Here is a 21,983-nt window from a genome sequence, read left to right as displayed (position 1 = left end):
CATCAGTGTTGTTATAACTAATTGAAACTATTCTAAAATGAAAACATTCTTCAAAAAATCCCTTCATGTTCCACTGAAGAAATCAAGTCATATGGTTTTCGAATAACATGAGTAAATGACACTTTTCATTTTTGGGTGAACTATCCATTTAAAAGAAAAAGCTCAATCTCTTTCAAGTTTCATATACAGATAAGACAAAACATCTCCACAGTGTGTGTGTTTCTCTGATCAGGTGACCTACTTCAGGTGCACATTTCTCTCATGACCTAGCACAGCTCCATAATGCATTATGGGAACGTGTCTAATTATTTCCCACTTTTGCTTTTGCTCCTGTTCTGATTTAAAAAAACATACATACACTGTTTTTAGGTTGTCTATGCATGACCATAGACACATGCCCACACACAAGACATTCACACATGCAGCAGGAAACATGTTGACTCCAGTTACAAGGCAGAAAGCGACCCCAGCAGCAGGACAGAGAGTGTGTGTGTGTGTGTGTGTGTGTGTGTGTGTGTGTGTGTGTGTGTGTGTGTGTGTGTGTCATTCCAGAGGCCGGTGGCCTGGGTTGGGCTCTGGTGTGTGTGTTTTTTTATGGAAGGGGAAGGCCTGTCCCTGTCTCGCAGTCTATTTGCAGGTCGTGTTAAGCAGCATGGAATCTTTTATCTTTCGTCTTCAGAAACAATCGTCTGGGTGCAGCGGAAACTAAACATCCAGATGATGCAAACGTCCACCATACGGGACAAATTTAACCTCTGCGTGCAAGTCTGACCATGCGTTTCATAGGTCTGCTAGCATGTGGCTTGTTAAACAACATGATCGCTACACCAAACCTGTCTCACTTTCTTCAAAAGCAGAGAAAACACACCAAGTATGCACTGTATGTCTGCATTCCTGCTTATCTGCTACACACTTCCACTTAGGAATCACTTTCACTTATAGGGGCGCATGATATCTACCACATCAGCTATCAGGGAACATTGAATATTTAATTATGGATGTTGCCTATTTGTAGATTTTAGATTACTTTTGCTGTAATGCAGTGCTAACTTTATGTCAAAGATTTAACTCTTTCAGAACAATGGGACTTCAACAGGGTTCAACTGGTTGAAGGTCCAAATTGTCAGTGCAGCTTCAAAGGGCCCTACACGATCCCAGACGAGGAATAAGGGTCTTATCTAGCTAAACGGTCAGTCATTTAATAAAATTTTTTATTATTTTTTATTTTTAACCACAAATGCTTGTCTTGCACTGCGCCACGTGTTATGTAATCAAGTTGGAAAGGTCACACGTGACGCAGGCGGAAGGGCGAAAAACTCCATCTCATTTTCTCCTCCAACTTCAAAACCGCCCAACATTGTCGTTTTACCTTTTTTTTTTTTTTTTTGTAAAGGCCATTTGACTTAGTCTTTGCACGTTCGCTTTGTAAACACTGGATCAGTACTTCCGCCTACATCACACGTGATCTTTCCAAAGTGATTACGTAATGTGTGGTGCATCGCAAAGCTAGTGCAAGATGAGCATTTGTGGTTAAAAAGTATATAAATTATATTAATTAAATGACTGACCGTTTAGCTGGATAAGACTCTTATTCCTCGTCCGGGATCGTGTAGAGCTCTTTGAAGCTGCACTGAAACTGACATTTGGACCTTCAACCTGTTGAACCCCAGTGAAGTCCACTATATGGAGAAAAATCCTGGAATATTTTCCTCAAAAACCTTAATTTCTTTTCGACTGAAGAAAGAAAGACATGAACATCTTGGATAACATGAGGGTGAGTAAATTGTCAGGAAATTTGAATTCTGAAGTGAACTAATCCTTTAAATCTCAATCTAAAATACTCATTCATTCATTTTTCTTATTATCTAAACTATAAGCCATAACCATGCTTCAGTTAGTCAGTATAACAGGTACTAGACAACGTGCATTTGTTTGACATGACTATAACTTCAGATCAAAGCACAGTACCCCAAATACAACCAGACACATACTCAACTCCAACTTAACTTACCCGTAACTGCTGGACTTTTAACAGCGTCTCCCCTTTAATAGCGTCCATGATTTCCCAAAATGTTCAACAGGCTGATAGCCTTCGCTATAACAGTAGCCACACCCGAGCAAGACAGCTGAGACGTCCGATCAGTGTGTCCAAATGTGACTATGACAGATATGTGTGTGTGTGTGTGTGTGTGTGTGTGTGTGTTTGTGTGTGTGTGTGTGTGTTTGTGTGAGCATCCACCTTGCCTTATTCTCACACTTACAGACATTTACATGCACATAGAAGTGAAAGCCGAAAAGGTTGCAGTAAAGGTTATCGGTTATGTCATGAATGGTTTTCTTTGTTTTATTTCCTGTTTCAGAGCAGAACAGAGATTTATGTTTTTCACGTCGTACACAGCCTTTCATTTACTACTTTTATGTGATTACGATCTGACCTAGCTATTTTTGGGGGGTTCAAGGCAACATTTTTCCATCAAATTTTAATATTTTGTTTTATTTCAGCATTATTTCAATTAACAATTTTTAAAAAGATTTAGTTAATAACAACAACACTGATAGGAAGTCCTCATGTAGATAAAATAAGTAGATATTCCTGTACATATGCTGCTCTTAATTATGACAACTTCCCTATGATGACTCAGAACACACATAGCAACGCCTTGACAACCATAGGTCTGAGCTAAAAATCACTCAGAACACCACTGCAAATGCATAGCAACACCATGGCAACCACAGCAACACCCTGCTGACCGCAACTCTGTGCTAAAAATCCCTCAGAACACCACTGTAAATGCATAGCAACACCCTGGCAACCACAACTCTGTGCTAAAAATCATTCAGAACACCTTAGCAACCACAAAGCAACACCCTGGCAACCACTGCAACACCCTGGCAACCACAACTCTGTGTTAAAAAGTCCCTCAGAACACCTTAGCAAATGCAAAGCAACACCCTGGCGACCACAACTCTGTGCTAAAAATCACTCAGAACACCTTCACAAGTGCATAGCAACACCCTGGCAACCACAACTCTGTGCTAAAAATCACTTAGAACACCTTAGCAACCACACAGCATCACCCTGGTGACCACAACTCTGTGCTAAAAATCACTCAGAACACCTTAGCAAGCACATAGCAACACCCTGGCAACCACAACTCTGTGCTAAAAATCACTCAGAACACCTTCGCAAGTGCATAGCAACACCCTGGCAACCACAACTCTGTGCTAAAAAATCACTTAGAACACCTTAGCAACCACACAGCATCACCCTGGCAACCACAGCATCACCCTGGTGACCACAACTCTGTGCTAAAAATCACTCAGAACACCTTAGCAAGCACATAGCAACACCCTGGCAACCACAACTCTGTGCTAAAAATCACTTAGAACACCTTAGCAACCACACAGCAACACCCTGGCAACCACAGCAACACCCTGCTGACCACAACTCTATGCTAAAAATCCCTCAGAACACCTTAGCAATGCATAGCAACACCCTGGCAACCGCAGCAACACCCTGGTGACCACAACTCTGTGCTAGAAATCACTCAGAACACCTTAGCAACTGCATAGCAACACCTTAGCAACTAACCAAAAACACTTAGCATCAACACAGCAGTTTTTGCACAGGAAAACACCACTGATTTAGATACAGATTATAGGTTATGATACATATTTGATCTGCCGGAAATGTGACTCGTGCTCATCCTATTACTCTGTTTTAGCAGAGAGCCTCTCAAATGTGCTGCAGTTATGAAATATGCTTCTCTCTCATTCTGAAACAATCACATGTTTAGCCACACTTGACTTCCTCTCTGAATGGATGTATTTGTGAGCGTCCAGGCGGAGGGGGCACATACACGCACAGACTCTCCTCTGGAAAGCCACAAAGCTCGTTTTCTTACTCAAGAGCTGGTTCTCCAAATTAAAGCATACTTGGTTTCTCAGATTTGAACTAATACGATTCAATGCAGCATAAAACCTACGAATCCATCACACAAAATACACACACTAACAAATAACAGAGAAAAACACTTCATATATTACAGATTAATTCAACTTAATGAGTCAAAAGCATCTGAAAACTTTAAATATCTGTGGTGGTTGGGATTTAAAAATTAAATTTGTGTTTTGACATTGGAAACAAGCTACTTTTTTTCTGTCTTTATTCATTATTTTTTATTCATTCTTTTTTAATTATTTATTATTTATCATTTTTATTTATTTATTTATTTATTTTTATTATTATTTTGTATTCATTTATTATTTATTTATTTATTATTTTATTCATTATTTTTGGTTTATTTTTAATTAATTTTCTATTCATTATTATAAATAAATAGATAAATAAATAAATAAATAGATTAAATAGATTAAATAAATAATAAAAGATAAAAAATAAATTAATAAAAAATAAATAAAAATGATTAAAAAAAATTTATTTATTTTTTATCTTTTATTATTTATTTAATCTATTTATTTATTTATTTTTATTATTATTTTGTATTCATTTCTTATTTATTTATTATTTTATTCATTATTTTTGGTTTATTTTTAATTCATTTGTTTTTTATTTAGTATTATATTTTTCAATCATTTTTATTTATTTTTTATTCATTTATTATTTATTTTCTCATTACATAGTCATTATTTTATATTTATTAATTATTTTTAATCTATTTATTTTTTTATTTTTATTTATTATTATTATGTCCTTTATTTACATTTACTAATGCCTGATATTTTTGTTGTAAAAAAGTGTGGCATTGTCTAAGAGACAATAGATGGATATAACTGGACATGGATGGATGGATGGATGGATGGATGGATGGACGGATGGACAGACAGACAGACTTATGGTAAATAACAGACAAGCATTCCTAACGGGTGATGTCATTAGAAAGTGCCACTGTATCGGAGATGATGTCATCAATTGGTGCCACAAGGACTACCCATGATTTATGTTTACTGTTACAGAGAGAGACGAAAACAGTCATTATGTGTTGTTAGAGGTGTATTGTTCCTCAGTACAACATTCTTTAGCAGTGTGGCTCACAGAGGAAATGCTGAACCTATAATACAGCCTACAAAGAGTCCAACATTTAAACACTCCTCTGTTGAAATAGACTGTGAGTCATTCAGGGCCTTTTACAACTTCACAATACCTGAAACTGAGGCAGATTTTAATAAATTCAGTGCAACACTGCCTCTCATGAGGATGTATGACATCACTTCCTGTCATGCCACTTCCTTCCGCTAGCATGACTACTAACCAGAAAGAAATCATGAAATAGTTCAGGGTAGCAAGTGCATATCATCAAAGTCACTGATAAAAAAAAGGGATCAGAAAAGTGATGGTTTGTTATTTTGTTATCTAATGCAATGGCATTCAAACATTTTATCAGTTTGGCTTATAGTAAGTGTACTCCCACATGGCAATCCATCTTTGCAAGCATTTCACATAAAGAAAGATAAAAACGGCCCTTTTATTCTCCCTAATGTAAGCATTCTGACACTGAGAATGAACTGTGTGTGATTATTTGCTATGACGTCATTGCTAAAGCACGACTGCACCGGCGTTCACCTTCCACCGTAGCTTTAATTCCCCCCACAGAGACGAAACACACGCACAGCGTCTTCACATCCAACCTATCTATCTTCCCCTTTTAACATTCCTGTTTCTCCTCACACAACGAGCCCTTCCCCCTCGCTGGATTTAACCGCACGCTAATCATTCTCCATACACTGAAGAGATTGAGGACTTACACTCCATATACACACACACATGCACGACACCCGCAGGGACTGTAAAGTAGGATGGAGATACAGTAGAACCTTTCTTCATTATAGAGCCACTGCAGGACGACACACTCAAGGGTAAAAGGAGGGAGAAGTGTTTTAAAGGTACAGTGCATAATTTATGCTGTACCTGAAAATTATTTTTTCTTAATTGATTTTTTATTTTTTCTATTTTACAGTAAACACTTTACAATAACGTCTCATTTGTTAATGCATTAATTAACATGAACTAACAATGAAAAATTTTATTTTTACAGCATTTATTAACCTTTGTTAAAATGCCCTATTATGCCATTTTAAAGGTCTCCTACAATAGGTTTACATGCATCCAAGGTCAAAAACACTTTAATTTTATCATAATATACATTGCATCACCTCCTTTCTCAAAGAGTCTGAAAATGGTTAATTCGGAGATTCAGTCTCCTTAAACCTCTCCTTTCCGAAAGCCTACTCTGCTCTAATTGGTCAGATGGCCCAGTCTGTTGTGATTGGCCTACTCTGCTCCAATTGGTCTGCTGTGATTGATCTACTCTTCTCTGATTGGTCAGATGGCTCAGTCGGTTCTGACTGGTCGACTGCTTACAGCACATGTTGGAAACAAAATGCCCATTACCATATATGAATTTCAGCTCCGGATCTTCATCAGCACTTGTACACGATTTGAACAGTAACGATGGCGTCAGTATTTCGGCATCAATTCGAGCTCGAGTCATCATCCGTTGGAGGTGCATCAAAAGGGGCTTTCGCACCAGAGCAACTTTTTCTTATTTCCTATAACTATTGGCGGAATAACCTGCTTTTATGCATGTTTGCACCACAAAAACTGGGAACGACTTTAGTTATACAGTAAGAACGCCTAAATTAGCTCAGAGTAGGGTCTAATCCAGCACAATAGGAACTGCCAGTGATGTAAGTGTTCGCTGATTGGCCGAAACGCATGCCATACAAAACACTAGTCATGTAAACACAGTTTATATATACTTATTCAACAAACTAACATACAGAAAACTAACGTCAACGACATTTATCTGTCGCCTTTGTCTGCGGCGTTGTGTTTTTTCTCAGCCTCAATGACACAGTATGTAAACACTGCAAGTTGTCGTAGGAAATTTCATCTCTTAGCCCACTTTTACGCTCTTTCAATCGCATAACTTAACTTATAGGCCTACGTTAACATTCTATCTCTATTATCACGAAACCCATGACACATAACAAAAACACAGCTCCGATCACTGCGCCCTCCATCCTCCAGTTGTTGACATTATTGCTTACGTCACTTCAGAGTTCCTACTGGCGGCGCTAAAGCAACCAGGAAAAATTCCCTAGGGAAAATTTAGTTCTCGGGGGACCGCCCTGGTGGCTAGTTCCTATAACTACCCGGTGTGGAAGCCCGTAAGGTGGATATGCTTTCGCATCGAAGAAAACAGCGTCTTCGCAAAACATGTCGACAATGCGAACCAAACTCTTCCAGGCTGCAGCTATAACTACAGTGTTTGAGGGCGGGGCAAAGCAGGCGTTGTTCTCAGGCAGCCAATGAAGACCACAGGCTGGCATTATTCAAATGTGCTACAAACCTAAGTAAGTTCATGCAGGATGATGGCTGGAATTGCTAGCTCATTTCAGACAAGTTTCTTTCAATTGGAAGACAATAACTCCATTTATCTGCACTTTGATATTTAAACCTTTGCAGGTCTTTTACATTCACATTAAAGGATAGTTTACCCAAAATCAACAATACTGTGATACTTGCAAAAACTTAAAATAAATGGAAACTAGGGCTGTCAATGGTTTGATGTCAATGACAATTAGTAACAAGACAAGTAATTGTGTTTGATTCTTTTAGTAACCTGATGTGATGTGTTTTGATGCTTTACATTTGAGTTTAATGCAAGTGCAACTGAGACTCTGCACAATAATGCTGATAAATTTTGCGGGATGGAGAGGGGTGTGGGGTCTGGGGTCACTGCTGAACTAGTTTGGTCAAGCTGCTGTGGTTGTGGTGTATTGGGTAAGAAAAACTAGACATGCAGCACACACATATACACAAATAGCTAATAAGTGAAATTACAGGGTATGGGTTGCCATTTTGCAGCTGTAATAAGCAAGAGAGGTCTAATAACATTCCAGCATTCCTCTTTAGAGCAGCCAATAGCGTTCCAGCTTTTTGTAACCGGGCTGCCAATTGCGTTCCAGCATTCCTCGCTGTCTTTGTGCCACTTGTTTTTTACTGCTCTACTGTATTATTCAACTCCCTGCTGATTCACAGAGTCAACACAAGTGAATCAGCAGGGATGAACCTCTGAATCACTGAGATTAAACGATCAGCAGGGATGAATCATTTGATCTGATTCTCCTACAACGAGCCTGTGGAGCTGAAGGCCAGCGGGAGTCACTCACACTGTCTGAAGCCCAAAGAAGAAAAACAAAAGAGGGGAAAGAATGAAACAGAATGGGAGAATGTGGGAAATGAGGAGAAAATTGAAAATGCAGAAGAAAGACAGAGTTCACCTGTTAAAAGAGACCTGTCACCTGTTTAAACAAGGAAATTAAAGACAATGAGAAACTAGTTGTTGAAAATGATAACAACTGATTAGCCGTGCACGTGTGTTTATACAAGCAGGAAAGGGAAAATTTAGAGTCATTATGAGATTTTATCAGGCTTTCACTGAGCATCCAATAACACAACAGTCATACGGGTTCCATGTTAAGAATACAGGCTGTGCTCAGAACGAAATACTAGTGTATAATTTATGCACTGCATAATGCTTACTATTTTTTCTGCAAAAATAAGCAATAATAGGGGTCCTTGATCATTATTTCACCTATTTAACTTTAGTTAGTCTACAACGAGCTTCTTCCCAGGTTGGTGACATCACAAACCCCAAAATTTACATAAACCCCTGCCACCGAGAACACGCACCAAAGGGGGTGAGGCCATGTTGGGCTGCTTTAGAGAAGAGGAAGAGTTGTTGTAGTAAAGTGTTGTTACCATGCTGTCATTTTACGCCGGACCGCTATACAGTCTCATCAGTGTCCGACTAAACAATGTAAGGCTGAACACCGTTACTGACAACTGTCATTTTGGCTGCGTGAGATTCTCCAGCTTTGCTGTTGTTGAGAAACCAAAGTGCGAGCTGTTAAAGCTCCGCCTTCTTCTGGAAAGCGGTCCGGGAGCCGCAGCTCATTTGCATTTAAAGGGACACACACAAAAACGGTGTGTTTTTGCTCACATCCAAATAGAGGCAAATTTGACAAGCTATAATAAATGATCTGTGGGGTATTTTGAGCTGAAACTTCACAGACACATTCTGGGGACACCAGAGACTTGTGAAAAAGGGCATAATAGGTCCACTTTAATCCGTAATATGCTACATTGCTGTCACATGTTGCACGTAAGTAGTGTCAAGTTACCAACTTTGAACAGTTGTACAGATATTTTGCATAAAATGTTCTAACTTTTTGTTTGTCTGTTTGTTTGTTGCAGATTGTACAACACAAGACAGGGAAACCTTTGAAGCTCTGAAATATTTTCACAAACTCACATAGAAATATATTAAAGGTGCCCTAGAATTTAAAATTGAATTTACCTTGGCATAGTTGAATAATAAGAGTTCTGTACATGGAAATGACATACCATGAGCCTCAAACACCATTGTTTCCTCCTTCATATGTAAATCTCGTGCATGAAAAACACCATTGAAAAACAGGCGAATCTCAACATAACACCGACTGTGATGCAACAATCGGGATCATTAATATGCACACCCCCAACTTTTGCATATACCAGCCCATGTTCAAGGCAAGCCAGTATTAACGTCTGGAGCTGCACAGCCGAATCATCAGACGTTCTGCAGGTATTGTGAAGCATGCAAGGACAATAGCGAAAATGGCAGATGGATCGATAATAACTGTTCATGATACATTAAATCATGATATATTTAGTGATATTTGTAAACTGTCTTTCTAAATGTTTCATTAGCATGTTGCTAATGTACTGTTAAATGTGGTTAAAGTTAACTTGGTTTCTTACTGTATTCACAGAGACCAGAGCCATGTCGTTATTTTCATTTTGTAAGCGCTTGCAGTCTGTATAATTCATAAACGCATCTTCATTCTTTATAAATCTCTCCAATTGTGTAGCTTAGCCACGTTAGCCGTGCAGCACTATCAAACTCATACAGAATCGAATGTAAACATCCACAAAATACTTACGTGATCTGATACGCTGCATCACGAACAGTTTGTAAAGATCCATTTTAAGAGTTATATTTGCTGTGTGAACAACTTCTGTAGTATTTATGCAATGATTAATAGAGTCGCAAGCTTGGGGGCGAGGAGCACGAGCATTTAAAGGTGTACACGCACAGAATCAGCGCATTTTTAATCCCACCCCAAAACAGGCAGTTAAAACATGGTATCTATTCTCGGGACACCTTAGACTTATATTACATCTTGTGAAATATAAATTCTAGGGCACCTTTAAATGAGAGCTTGCATTTTTTCCATTTACATGCATGAATATGATATTTACCCAGCTTTGCAACATCAGAGAAAAGGGATTTTCTCTGATGTTGCGATTTTAAAAATAGAGGACATCTTATAGAACAATAGGAGGAATTGTCTCTATTTTCACTGACAACCAGCAATGTATATCAAATCAAAATTTAGAAGTAACCTCACAGTAAAAGAATAGGTCATCAAGTGTTTCAGGGAAAGAAGAACCTTGTAATTAAATCTTTTCTGTATAAAATCACTAACAGGGTAAATCCTAAACATAATTTTGTAATAAATCTCCTTAACCTTTAGAGCAACTAGGTACTGTGCAATATAACAGGTAAAAGTCGTATGCCTTACTGAGGTTTCAACATCTCCTAGAAAATAACACTGATAATCACCAGTCAAAAATACGTTTAAATTCTTTGTAAATAAGTTTGTAATTACACTTACTGTTAAAAAGGTCTACATTACATATTTTTAAAGAAGGAATAGAAACTGTGAAAAATATCCTAACATTTATCGGTCACACTAAATGATGAGTCAATAAAGATTGTAAAAAATTGCGGCTGAAGTTACTATCCATTCATACACACTAGAAATGAAAGGTCAAAAGTATACTAAGTTGTATATATGTCATTTGGGTGTTGTGTCTGATACTGTAGTACTATTTGCAAACTATTATTAGTATTTCTAAACTAGCTTTTTTAATTTTCAGTTTTTTAGTTTAAGTTTTTGTAATTTTTTTTAAATATTTCTATAAAACTTTAATTGATTTTTATTTCAGTTTTAGTAATTTTCTCATGCACACTGAACATCTGCATACTTCCTATATACTGCAGAGATAGTAAGAGATAGTATTTGGAATAAAATAGCACACTACTCTTCCTAGTTTTATCTTATCTCTATGTAGCAGAAATTGTAAAAGTATTATCAGCTAGTCTCTTCTTTCTCTCTGTAGAGCAAAAAGGATGTCACTGGTTTTAAATTTGTGCTGAATTTTAGGAAGGGTCATCACATGTTTGCTGAAGGTCTAGTTTTAGTTTGCTGAATGGAGAAAATACAAAAAAAGAGACCTATTAAAAGAAAGTGTAGAGTTTGCGTGTGAGATTAAGAGAAAGCGCCTTATGTTTGTGTTTACGTGTTTGTGTGTGTTGGTTTGGTGCCAGTGGGCATCCTCATCATGGCAGACGGCAGCTTAAGGTTGTGATGCATGATATTGGCCTCCTCAGTTACTTGGCTCATATGTGTGTGTGTGTGTGTGTGTGTGTGTGTGTGTGTGTGTGTGTGTGTGTGTGAGTCATGCACTAGTCAGATGCACAGCTATATTTCCAGTATGCAACATGTTCTAAGCACCAAAGTTCAAAGGCAGGCTCTAAATGAACACTGAATTATAAATCCGACTCTAAATCTGATTGGATGAGCCACACTTCACCCTCTTAATCTGTGGTAAAATCAGCCTTGAGTGTCTTATTGCTTCATCAAACTCTAGACTCATCTCAGTCTAGTTTTAGGCTTGCAATGTAGCCGTTTCTCATCCTGTGGATAAGAATAGAAGAACAGTAAAATACACAACAACCCTGTGTATAATAATCACATTACCTTACAGTGCAGGTCACTGAGCCACTGTCATGTAGTCTATAAAAGCTGATCAATACAAACAAAGACTGTGAGGATTCAGTTAGCGATCAATCGGGCCCCGGCATCAGGGGTCTCTCCGGCCTGACCTGCATTAAAGGGACAGTTCACCAAAAATGAAAATTCTGTCATTTACTCACCTTTAAGTTGTTCCAAACCTGTATGAATTTCTTTCTTCTGCTGAACACAAAAGAAGATATTTTGAAGAATATGCGTAACCAAACAGTTTCCCCATTGACTTCGATAGTATATTTGTGGCGACCATCAACTGTTTGGTTACCCATATTCTTCAAAATATCCTCTTTTGTGTTCAGCAGAAGAAAGAAATTCAGGTTTGGAACAACTTGAGGGTGAGTAAATGACAAAATTTTCATTTTTGGAGTGAACTATCCCTTTAAGATATCTTTAAAATCTTTGTAATTAAAATATTGAAAAAGATGTCAGGTTGTCCTAGTGTTCATAAGCTGAATTACACCAGTTTTAGTCCGGTTTTGACATCTTATAGTTGCACAAAGTCACTCTGAGCTTCTCTGACATGCTATGACACCTCATCTCAAAGTGTTTTGTTACAGAAGCTGCCTTTTATGCCGAAATTTGCATTGCCTCACAACACACAAGGTAGTGTGGCTGACATTTCCGCACCACAACCGCTATGGACTAAAAATACCCTGAGGTACATGGACAGCACTGGCCCGTGGAGATGCACAGAGACTAGTGATAACAAGCAACAGCAGGATGAAGAGAAAATCTCAGCCATGAGGCCAAGATGGTTCACTTCCAACAAGACAAGAACACAAATAACCCATCTAAACATCTGCAACAATGTCACATCAATGACAACTACGCACAAAAACTGCACTAAAAAGTGCATATATTGGTATATATTGGGGTTGTCAATGCATATATATATATATATATATATATATATATATATATATATATATATATATATATATATATATAAACATATATACATATAAAAACATATACAGAAACTGTTAACATGCAAATATACAGCACAAAATATATTGAGTTGTGCGTTATATATGTATGCACACGCGCACTCTCTTTATGTTTATATGTACAGGACACGCTCAATATAAGATGTATACAGATGCAGTTCCTGTGCATATGCACTGTTCCCAAAGCGGCTTCGCTTCACGCACAGTGCCCGTGAACCCGTTATCAGAGCCCTTGGCCGAGATAATCGACCCCCGTCGCGCGCGGTGTGAACTCACCCATAGCTCGGTTCCCCAGCTCATGGTGTCCGCGCGTTCTTCGCGTAATAATCCACGATTCGTGCGTTCGGGTGCGTGTTTGTACTCCAAACCACAGCAGCAGCAGCAGCACAGAGTCCGTGTCTGTCGCTCCTAGGTTTCTGCGCGAATGAACGTGCGCGTGTGTTTGCGTGGGGGGTGGGTGTGTGTCTCCTGAGGCTTCTGGTACTGCCCCTCTCTCTCTTTCTCTCTCTCTCTCTCCTTCCTGATATGAGAAGGGCGCCTAAAAAGCGGCGATTTTGCACGCGCGTTTCCTGAAAATGGCACAGAACCGCAGAAGCATCATGTTCAAATACACAGTCACACATACGCGCGCTCTCTCAGAGAGACAGACGCAGAGCTCGGCCACGCGCCTAGCTGCCCCGGTGACAGCTGCACTGGCGGGAGCGCGCACGCCGTAGAATGCGAGAGGATCGGGGAAAAAATCGATAAGTGATGATAATTCAGTCGCTGGACAGATGGCGAGCCTGTTCAGAACAATAAGAGCTGTTGTTTAACTAGTTTTTATTTCTAGTGGTGTCCAAAGTTTCCATTTGGGTGCTGAAAAGTGTTTTTATAGCTACATATATAAATATTTCATAAATATTTCAAAAAATGTTGAGATTTCAATGACTGCAAGATATTGTGAGATTATGATTACCTGACATATTAGCATAAATATATAATAATATTATAATGTAGCATGGGGTTTGATATAAATGTCTCACTGTAGGCTAATTAAGGAATTAAAACACTGTGGACAGTTTTTACTGTAAAAAAAAAAATTGTAATACATTTAAAGTGTAAATTTATAATTTAGTGTGATGTGTCAGTCTATTTCAGAGATCGACTCTGCATTATAGCAAAACTTTTACAGATGTTTAAAAGATTTACATTTGCTGAATTAAAAGAGATTTGCCGTCATCTCTGCAATGCACACTCATAAACAATGATGAGATGTAATTTTGGCAGGAGCACGTGAACACTGACAGCTGCAGTTGATGCTTGCAGGATAGCCAAACTTGCAGCGCCATCTAGTGGTCAGAACCCTTTAAGGCGCAAACACGGTCTAATGATTGTTTTTAATATCAAACCAATTTATTAAAACACATATTTAAGTGATAATGATTCACTTCCTCCAAAACCTTTCTAAACACCGGCTTACTAAACCCTAAACCATTACATTTTCCTTAGTTATTTGTTTTTAATTCATTCAAGTTTATGTTCTTTTATTTATAGCACATTTAAAAACATCCACAAGACTGACCAAAGTGCTGTACAAAAAAAATGCCACACTAAAAATCAAAATATAAACACTTAAAAGACAGAGTACTGACAGTTCATTTCTCTGAGATCACAGATGTTAAAGGGCTCCAGATTTTAAATTAAGTTCTGAATTTAGGTTTAATGTGTAACCATGAATTATAAATAAAATAACATTAACATAAAAATTAACATAAACAAATATATATATACAGTTGCAAGAAAAAGTATGTGAACCACTTGCAGAATCTGTGAAAATGTTAATAATTTTAACAAAATAAGGGAGATAATACAAAATGCATGTTTTTTTTTATTTAGTACTGTCCTGAGTAAGATATTTTACATAAAAGATGTTTACATATAATCCACAAGACAAAAAAAAAAGCTGAATTTATTAAAATGACCCAGTTCAAAAGTTTGTGAACCACTGATTCTTAATACTGTGTGTGGTTACCTGGATGATCTACGACTGTTTGTTTGTTTTGTGATGGTTGTTCATGAGTCCCTTGTTTGTTCTGAGCAGTTAAACGGAGCTCTGTTCTTCAGAAAAAATCTCCAGGTCCTGCAGATTCTTCAGTTTTCCAGCATCTTTTCCATATTTGAACCCTTTACAGCAGTGACTGAATGATTTTGAGATCCGTCTTTTCACACTGAGGACAACTGAGGGACTCAAACACAACTATTAAAAAAGGTTCAAACATTCACTGATGCTCCAGAAAAAAACATGATGCATTAATAGATGGGGGGTGAAAACATTTAGAATTTGAAGATCAAGGTAAATTGTATTTAATTTGTCTTCCGGGAAACATGCAAGTATTTTCTGTTGCTTCCAAAGGGCAGTACTAAATTTAAAAAAAAAATGATATTCAAGTGAAATAAGAAAAATTTGGGCCTCTTCATCCTTCATTCAAAAGTTTTCACCCCCCGACTCTTAATGCATCGTGTTTCCTTCTGAAGCATCAGTGAATATTAGAACCTTTTTTAATAGTTGTGTTTGAGTCCCTCTATTGTCCTCAGTGTGAAAAGACGGATCTCAAAGTCATTCAGTCACTGCTGGAAAGGGTTCAAATATGCAAAAGATGCTGGAAAACTGAAGAATCTACAGGACCTGGAGGATTTTTCTGAAGAACAGAGCTCAGTTTAACTGCTCAGAACAAACAAGGGACTCATGAACAACCATCACAAAACAAAACAAAAAACAGTCGTAGATCATCCAGGTAACCACACAGAAGTAAGAATCAGTGGTTCACAAACTTTTGAATGGGGTCATTTTAATAAATTCAGCTTTTTTTGCCTTGTGGATTATATGTAAACATCTTTTATGTAAAATATCTTAATCAGGACAGTACTAAATAAAAAATAACATGCATTTTGTATGATCTCTCTTATTTTGTTAAAATTTTGCACATTTTCAGATTCTGCAAGTGGTTCACATACTTTTTCTTGCAACTGTGTATATATATATATATATATATATAATATATTGCAGTACAGTTTTTAGTATTATAGTATGCAAATGTTTGGCAGCGTCTTCTTTTCATCTCTAGATGGTGCCATTTAGACAACAAATGACCTTAAGACTTTCTTTTTCACTTTAGCTATTATTTTGAAAAGATTTTGTTTCTGTTTTTACATTTTATGCCTCATTCACAAGCCTGCTTATATTATGGCAGCTGCAGAAGGTTTGAGTAGATAAACCTGAATTTTACTACTAAACTACTAAAATTAGGGTTAATCAATACTTTTTAAATGCCGCAATACTTTTTAAAATGCTAAATGATAAAGATAACACATTTCTTCATTGATAACCAACGTGACAAAATGACCATGAATCAGGAAACTTATAAGCATGCTGAGTTTTGGTTCAGTTTCTTTATTCAATCAAGAAACCAAGTTTTTGAACACTTGACTTGAGTAGGTTATTGACATTGGAAATTAATGTCCTGCTTTAAATAACAGTAAAACACAGAGACAATGACCACAGAATAATACAGTTTATATATGAGTGTTCCAAAAATACACAAACTATAATGTAGCCTATATCAAACCGTCTCACTATATGTTGATTTTTAAAGCTGTTGACCCTATACTGCTAATTTTATCTTACGTTTATTGTTTATAGATAAAAAATATATATATGAACGATTTGTCAAGACAATGTCAAATTTAAGTTTCTAAGTTTACAGAGATTTTATTAATGACAGTGGGAGAGAAAGAGCTAAAGGAATATGAAACAGCAACATAATTGTATGTTGCCTCTCTTAAAGCCACACATACACACATTTGAGTTCCTTTATTTTTCAAGTGTCAATCAATGGTGATGTCAATTGTCATTTATTATGTAAAATGTTTTGATTGTACATCAAACAACTTGCATAAACCCAAAGATCAACAGGTGGAAGAAGAGAGACTCTTCAGAAATTTTTAAGAAAATCATTGGCACTGACACATACTGGCAACTGGCAACATGTACTTTTCAAGTGTCTGATTCTTTACATAATCAGGCCTACTGATATTCTATTCATTTCTTTACACAATTAGGCTACATGTTAAACAAGTAGGCTACTTGTTATTTTTTAAGAGAACAATAATCAATCTGAAAACAAGAAAGAAACGATGTGAACTGAGAACTTGATTTGAACATCTCATAGAAAGACTAACACTGATAAATAAAAACGTCTAGAAATGTTACAGTAGCGACAGCTGAATAAGTAAGTTAAAGTGGAGGATCAAAAAAAATGTTTAGATACTTAACAGCTCAGGACTATATGCTGTCATGATAACGCCTGTGTTCCCTTAATCCTGTGTGTTCTTTTATGTTCTTCACTAGGGGTGTGTCTCAATCAGCTCCCGAGCTCATGAATCAGTATATCGTGTAGGCTACACGAATTCGGCACTGGTAAGGACAGTAAAGGATGCTGGTCCACTACACATTGGGACACTTATGACTCTATTTCCGGCGACGTGACAACATCCTCATTGTACGACATCACTACTGGTATTTATGAACAACAGCAGAGCTGATATTTTCTGGCATTACTTGTAATGTTATTTAAAGTACATTATGATAAATTATTTGCTTGGTACATATACGTGCAACATTTCAGCCGTAAATAAATTATAAATGTTAGCTAGATTATGTTCATTACCTGTCTAGCGATGTATGTTTATGCTGAAATGTAATAAAATAATGGTTTGTATTTTTAAAATCATCTATCGTGCATCGCTATGTATAGTGAGTTGGCTCACGTGAATCAAGTTTCGCGCTTCAGAACTTCCGTTAAGGGAGCATAGTGAGCATCGATGCTCCCTGGTTTTCACGGTGCATTGTGGGACTTTTTAGGGAGCGATTCTGCGATTGAGACAGCCCTTAAAATGGCCGACTCCCTGGTCAGTGCCCTGACTACTGAACTAGGGAGCTGACTGAGACACACCCAAGGTTTCGTAGTCATTTTGTTGATTGGTTCCCCCTGATCATTAATCTTGATTGTTCCCAGGTGTGTCTTGTTATATTGTTAGCCCTTGTGTATTTAAACCCCAGTGTTTTCTGTGTTCTTGCTCAGGTCTGTTCATTTGTGGGAGGTTATTATGTTGTTTTTTAGTTCTGCTCTTTAGTTTATTTTTGTTTTTATTTCAATAAAGTTCTTCTGCACTTGGATCCTGCCCTTATTCTTCTCTGTGAGCTGGCATAGAAGATGCAAGTGTTAAAACTACAGGTGATAAAGTGCTGTAAATGCAAAGAAATACAGTGAGATAAAAAGAAAGAAAAATGATGCTCATTCTGAATGCGGTGACCATACTCAACAGACAAATAAAATATAATAACAGATAATAAAAACAATACAGACAACAGATAACAATAAAAAAAAAATAAAAAGGTCAGTGTGTGTGCATGCTTTGTGAAATTTAAAAAAAAAAAAAAAAAAAAAAAAAAAACGCACAGCTCCAAATGCAGCCATAAAGGAAACAATAATTAACAGAGTAAAAAAAAGTTTAAGATCGTGATCGAACTCAAAGACTTTAGATATACAAAGATGGTGCACTCATATTACATATGCATGGGAGAAAATGCAATGCTAAATATAACAGAGTAAGTCTCACCCAGGATTCCTCATTTAAGTACATACACATACTTTGTCTTAGGGTGTATTCACACCAGGAAATACCGCTAGTTCACTTGCTTTGGTCCGGACCAAATATGCCTGAAATAGCTGCCCAGAGGCCTTGAAAGGGACTTTGCTGAACCCCAGTCACATACTGTAGTTTAAGGTTCTGTTGTTTTATAAAGCAGCACTATTATGTACTAACAAATATAGTCTGCGCTAAAATACATTCTCAAATATTATGATCAATTCATATCCTCACAGCCGCTAGAAACAAACTTGCCTCATCCTGGACCCATCAGAACGAGACTTTGCAGCTCAATCATGAAAGACTGAAGATAAAATAAAAAATAGGTTATCTTCAAATACAGTTCATACGTTATCAACTTCATTATTAAAGTGGTAATAAAATAATAAAAAAATGGAAAATAAGACTTTGTCATGTGTTCATCAGCGACAGTTAATGTATAATAAAACACTTACAATTTGGGGTCAGATACTGCATGCTGTCCCATCTATCGAGTTTCAGTGTGGTTGCTTCTCTTGACTCTTCCTGTTTGTTCTTAACTTCCTTGTTCTGATGATCAAACTGTAGTTTGCTGGGCATTATTTTCTTCCCACCTTGTCTCACAATTTCCACTTCATATTTTTCTGTTTTAAACACAAATTTCATCAAATGTATCATTTTGGCAACATTTGTATATTGTGTATGTTCATCCTTTTGACCAGATGGCCAAAATTTACAGTGTGTAGAAAAGCATTTAAAAATCGCCATCTATAGCAGTTATTCCATTTATCCTACTTATTGTTATAAAATAAATTAAATAAAACAGCATGAGCAATCTACAGTCACCCCACTCCAGTAAAATCTTTTGAATAGCCTATGTCTTATGTTTATGCTATAACCACATGATCTCAGTCGGGTTCTAAACTCATTTTTAACGCTTTTTGACGATTTTAACTTTAATTTGTAGGCCTGTGAAGAAGAGAGATCTAGTATGAGCTCATAAGTTTAATGATAAATAGGCTAGGCTACTTCTGCTGCAATCATTATTCCTTCGTTAAACTGAAAGTAAAACCGTTTTTACAACACACACACACACACACAAAAATAAAATAAAATAAATCCCAGAGTGCTTGATTTAGCATACATTAATGAGTGTGAGAAATCTTGTATTCTCAACTTTTTCAAGGACCAAGATTAGAATTCCTATCATCTAAAGCCAATTCTAGCCTACGACATAAATAGTAAAAAAGTCGCCAACAACTTGATCTCAATTCAATAAAACATACTCACCGTCCGTGAAACACTTTCGCAGATACGTTGTATCTCTGAAATATTTCACAACCTTTAAATATTTCCATGTAGCAAAAGCCATTTTACTTCTTAAACTAAGAGACTCTGACGCGGAATGTCTAATGTCGAACTTGCCAATTTGTGATCACACGTGACTCACAAACTGGTGTGATGTAAAAAAAAAAAAAAAAAAAAAAAAAAACAGTGACCATAAGTTTGGGTGACTGCCTGTTGGTTAAGTAAATAAATAAACAAATGCAGACAAAATCTATATAGCTCAACCTGAATGATCTAATAGACTTATTTTGTTTACTGCTTATGTTGTTTTATTTAGAGACATGGCTAATAATGAAAATAGGCCAAATTATAAGACTACAGTACTGCTTATGCTAATAGGACCAAAAATGAAGTTCTAAAATAATCCAGATAGGGGGTCCAAATCTTATCGAATTGTTCTGTTTTCAAATGTATACTACATAAGTAAGACTTTCTGGAATCTATTAAAAAAAAAAAAAAACTTTAATTCACTGTTCCAGTTCAGCATGATAAAGTTTTTTTTACTGACAATTTTTCTATTAGCAGATGTTTTAATATATCTGCTTGGTATTCCCAATAAGACTGGGTCAAATTCCAGTTGGGTATCAAAGATCTTTATATTTCACCCTGATTTCACCCAGCTCACCTATAGGCCTGTTGTCACACCAGTGAAGTTCTCTATAGTTTTCATGTGTGAGCTGTTGTTGCTGTCCAGGGTAGCATTTCCCAAAAGCCTTGTAAGCCTAAACTTAGCTGCCCAGGTCCAACCACAAGTTTCCTACAAATGCAATGTGATCTCATGCATTTCAGTGAGTTCAGCATTACTGAATTTTCAGAAGAAAAAAAGGAAGGAAAGTTCAGAGAAAAATAATAATTAAAAAAAATATATAAAAAATCTACAGAATTTGACATTATTACTGTTTCTTCTTTCGATATCTGATCAGAAAACATTAGAAATATTTTATTCTGTCACCATTTTTTTTCTCTTCAAGAGTATACATCTAAAATTAATTTGATGGTGGGTAAGATACAAATAAGAGTAAATGTAATAGAAACCACATGCACTTTTCCACAGGTATAATATTTTTGTTATTCAGACACCTTGAACATTTCATTCATTAATACAGTTTATTCACTATAGTTTAAAAAAATGGTAATAAAATATGACAAGATCTCAGAGTTAAACTGTGTCAGAAAAAATTAATCTTAATTATGTCAGATAACACTTAAGCAAAACATGATCAGGTCAAAGTGTCTGAATAATTTTTGGTCCCAAATTTTTTATCAATTTTACTGGTAGTCCACTGTATGAATAATTTTTGGGTATAATATGTCAGTTTATTTTATTTTGCAATCCTCACTTACAGAAATGAACTATAGTGTCCTGCACCCACTAGTAATAATATATCAAAAATATAAAAAATGTCTGAATCATTTTTGGTTTGACTGTATATCAATAACAATGCATATATGATTAATACAATTAAATTCAACAATAATATAACATTTATTTTACCCTAAAGAGTTGAGCACCATGCAGGTCAGAAATTACACATTCAGTGATACAATATAAATAGACAACAATAACTAAAAAAAAAAAAAAAGACAACAGAACATTTCATGTTTCCATGTTTTGTGTGTAAGACTATTGCAGTGGTTTTCAACCTGTGGGCCACGGCCCACTAGGGGTCCTCAGTGATCCTCCAGGGGGGCCGCGAGACAACTTAAAATTAATTTAAATATGTTAATATAATTCATTAATTTAATTACTAATACGTTACATTAAAAAAGATAAATTATATTAATTAAAAAATACATTTAAAACAAGGCATCACCTCTCTCGTACGTATTCTGTGATTGTTTCGGATCAGCCCAGGCCGCTTCTCATCATGCTGCTGTGAAATACAAACTGAACGGTGGCTCAAAACGCAAACTCTCTCCAGGGGCGTGTTTAGGTTATTGGGGGCACTAAGCAAATCTCTGGGAGGGGGCCCCAGCGAGCGTGTTTTCACACCCAGCCTCATACTCACCCCTCCCAGAGCGACATCCCATAAGCACCGCCACACTCACTAATACATATAGTATGCATCTGATCTA

General features: G+C 36.6%; 2 protein-coding genes and 1 long non-coding RNA gene across 16 annotated transcripts in view; 1 reads left to right on the top strand and 2 right to left on the bottom strand.

The window, feature by feature from the left end:
• LOC127503738 (formin-binding protein 1) overlaps positions 1-4,238 on the bottom strand; it is an 80,382-nt gene extending 76,144 nt beyond the window's left edge. For 2 of the 14 annotated variants that reach the window (XR_007927179.1, XR_007927177.1), the window contains exon 1: positions 2,012-4,237. Coding sequence is in view for 1 of the 14 variants with exons in the window: in XM_051877841.1 (XP_051733801.1) it covers positions 2,012-2,059 (48 nt within the window). In the remaining 13 variants the exon portion in view is untranslated. Of the gene's footprint in view, positions 1-2,011 lie in introns of all 14 variants that reach the window. The other 12 variants (XR_007927181.1, XR_007927182.1, XR_007927183.1 and 9 more) reach the window with 10 other exon arrangements.
• Positions 1-21,983, top strand: part of rpl35 (ribosomal protein L35) — a 518,047-nt gene that overhangs the window by 317,820 nt on the left and 178,244 nt on the right. The gene's annotated exons all lie outside the window — the stretch shown is intronic.
• Positions 16,304-20,023, bottom strand: LOC127503782 (uncharacterized). Its single transcript, XR_007927199.1, has 3 exons — positions 19,851-20,023; positions 19,037-19,204; positions 16,304-18,885 (listed from the first exon to the last, which is right to left on the bottom strand). It is a non-coding gene; the product is annotated as an uncharacterized LOC127503782 (long non-coding RNA).

The sequence above is a fragment of the Ctenopharyngodon idella genome, chromosome 21, assembly GCF_019924925.1.
Source record: "Ctenopharyngodon idella isolate HZGC_01 chromosome 21, HZGC01, whole genome shotgun sequence".
Lineage (NCBI taxonomy): Eukaryota > Metazoa > Chordata > Actinopteri > Cypriniformes > Xenocyprididae > Ctenopharyngodon > Ctenopharyngodon idella.
The sequence above is the reverse complement of the archived record's forward strand: the minus strand, read 5'-3'. Positions and strand labels throughout refer to the sequence as shown.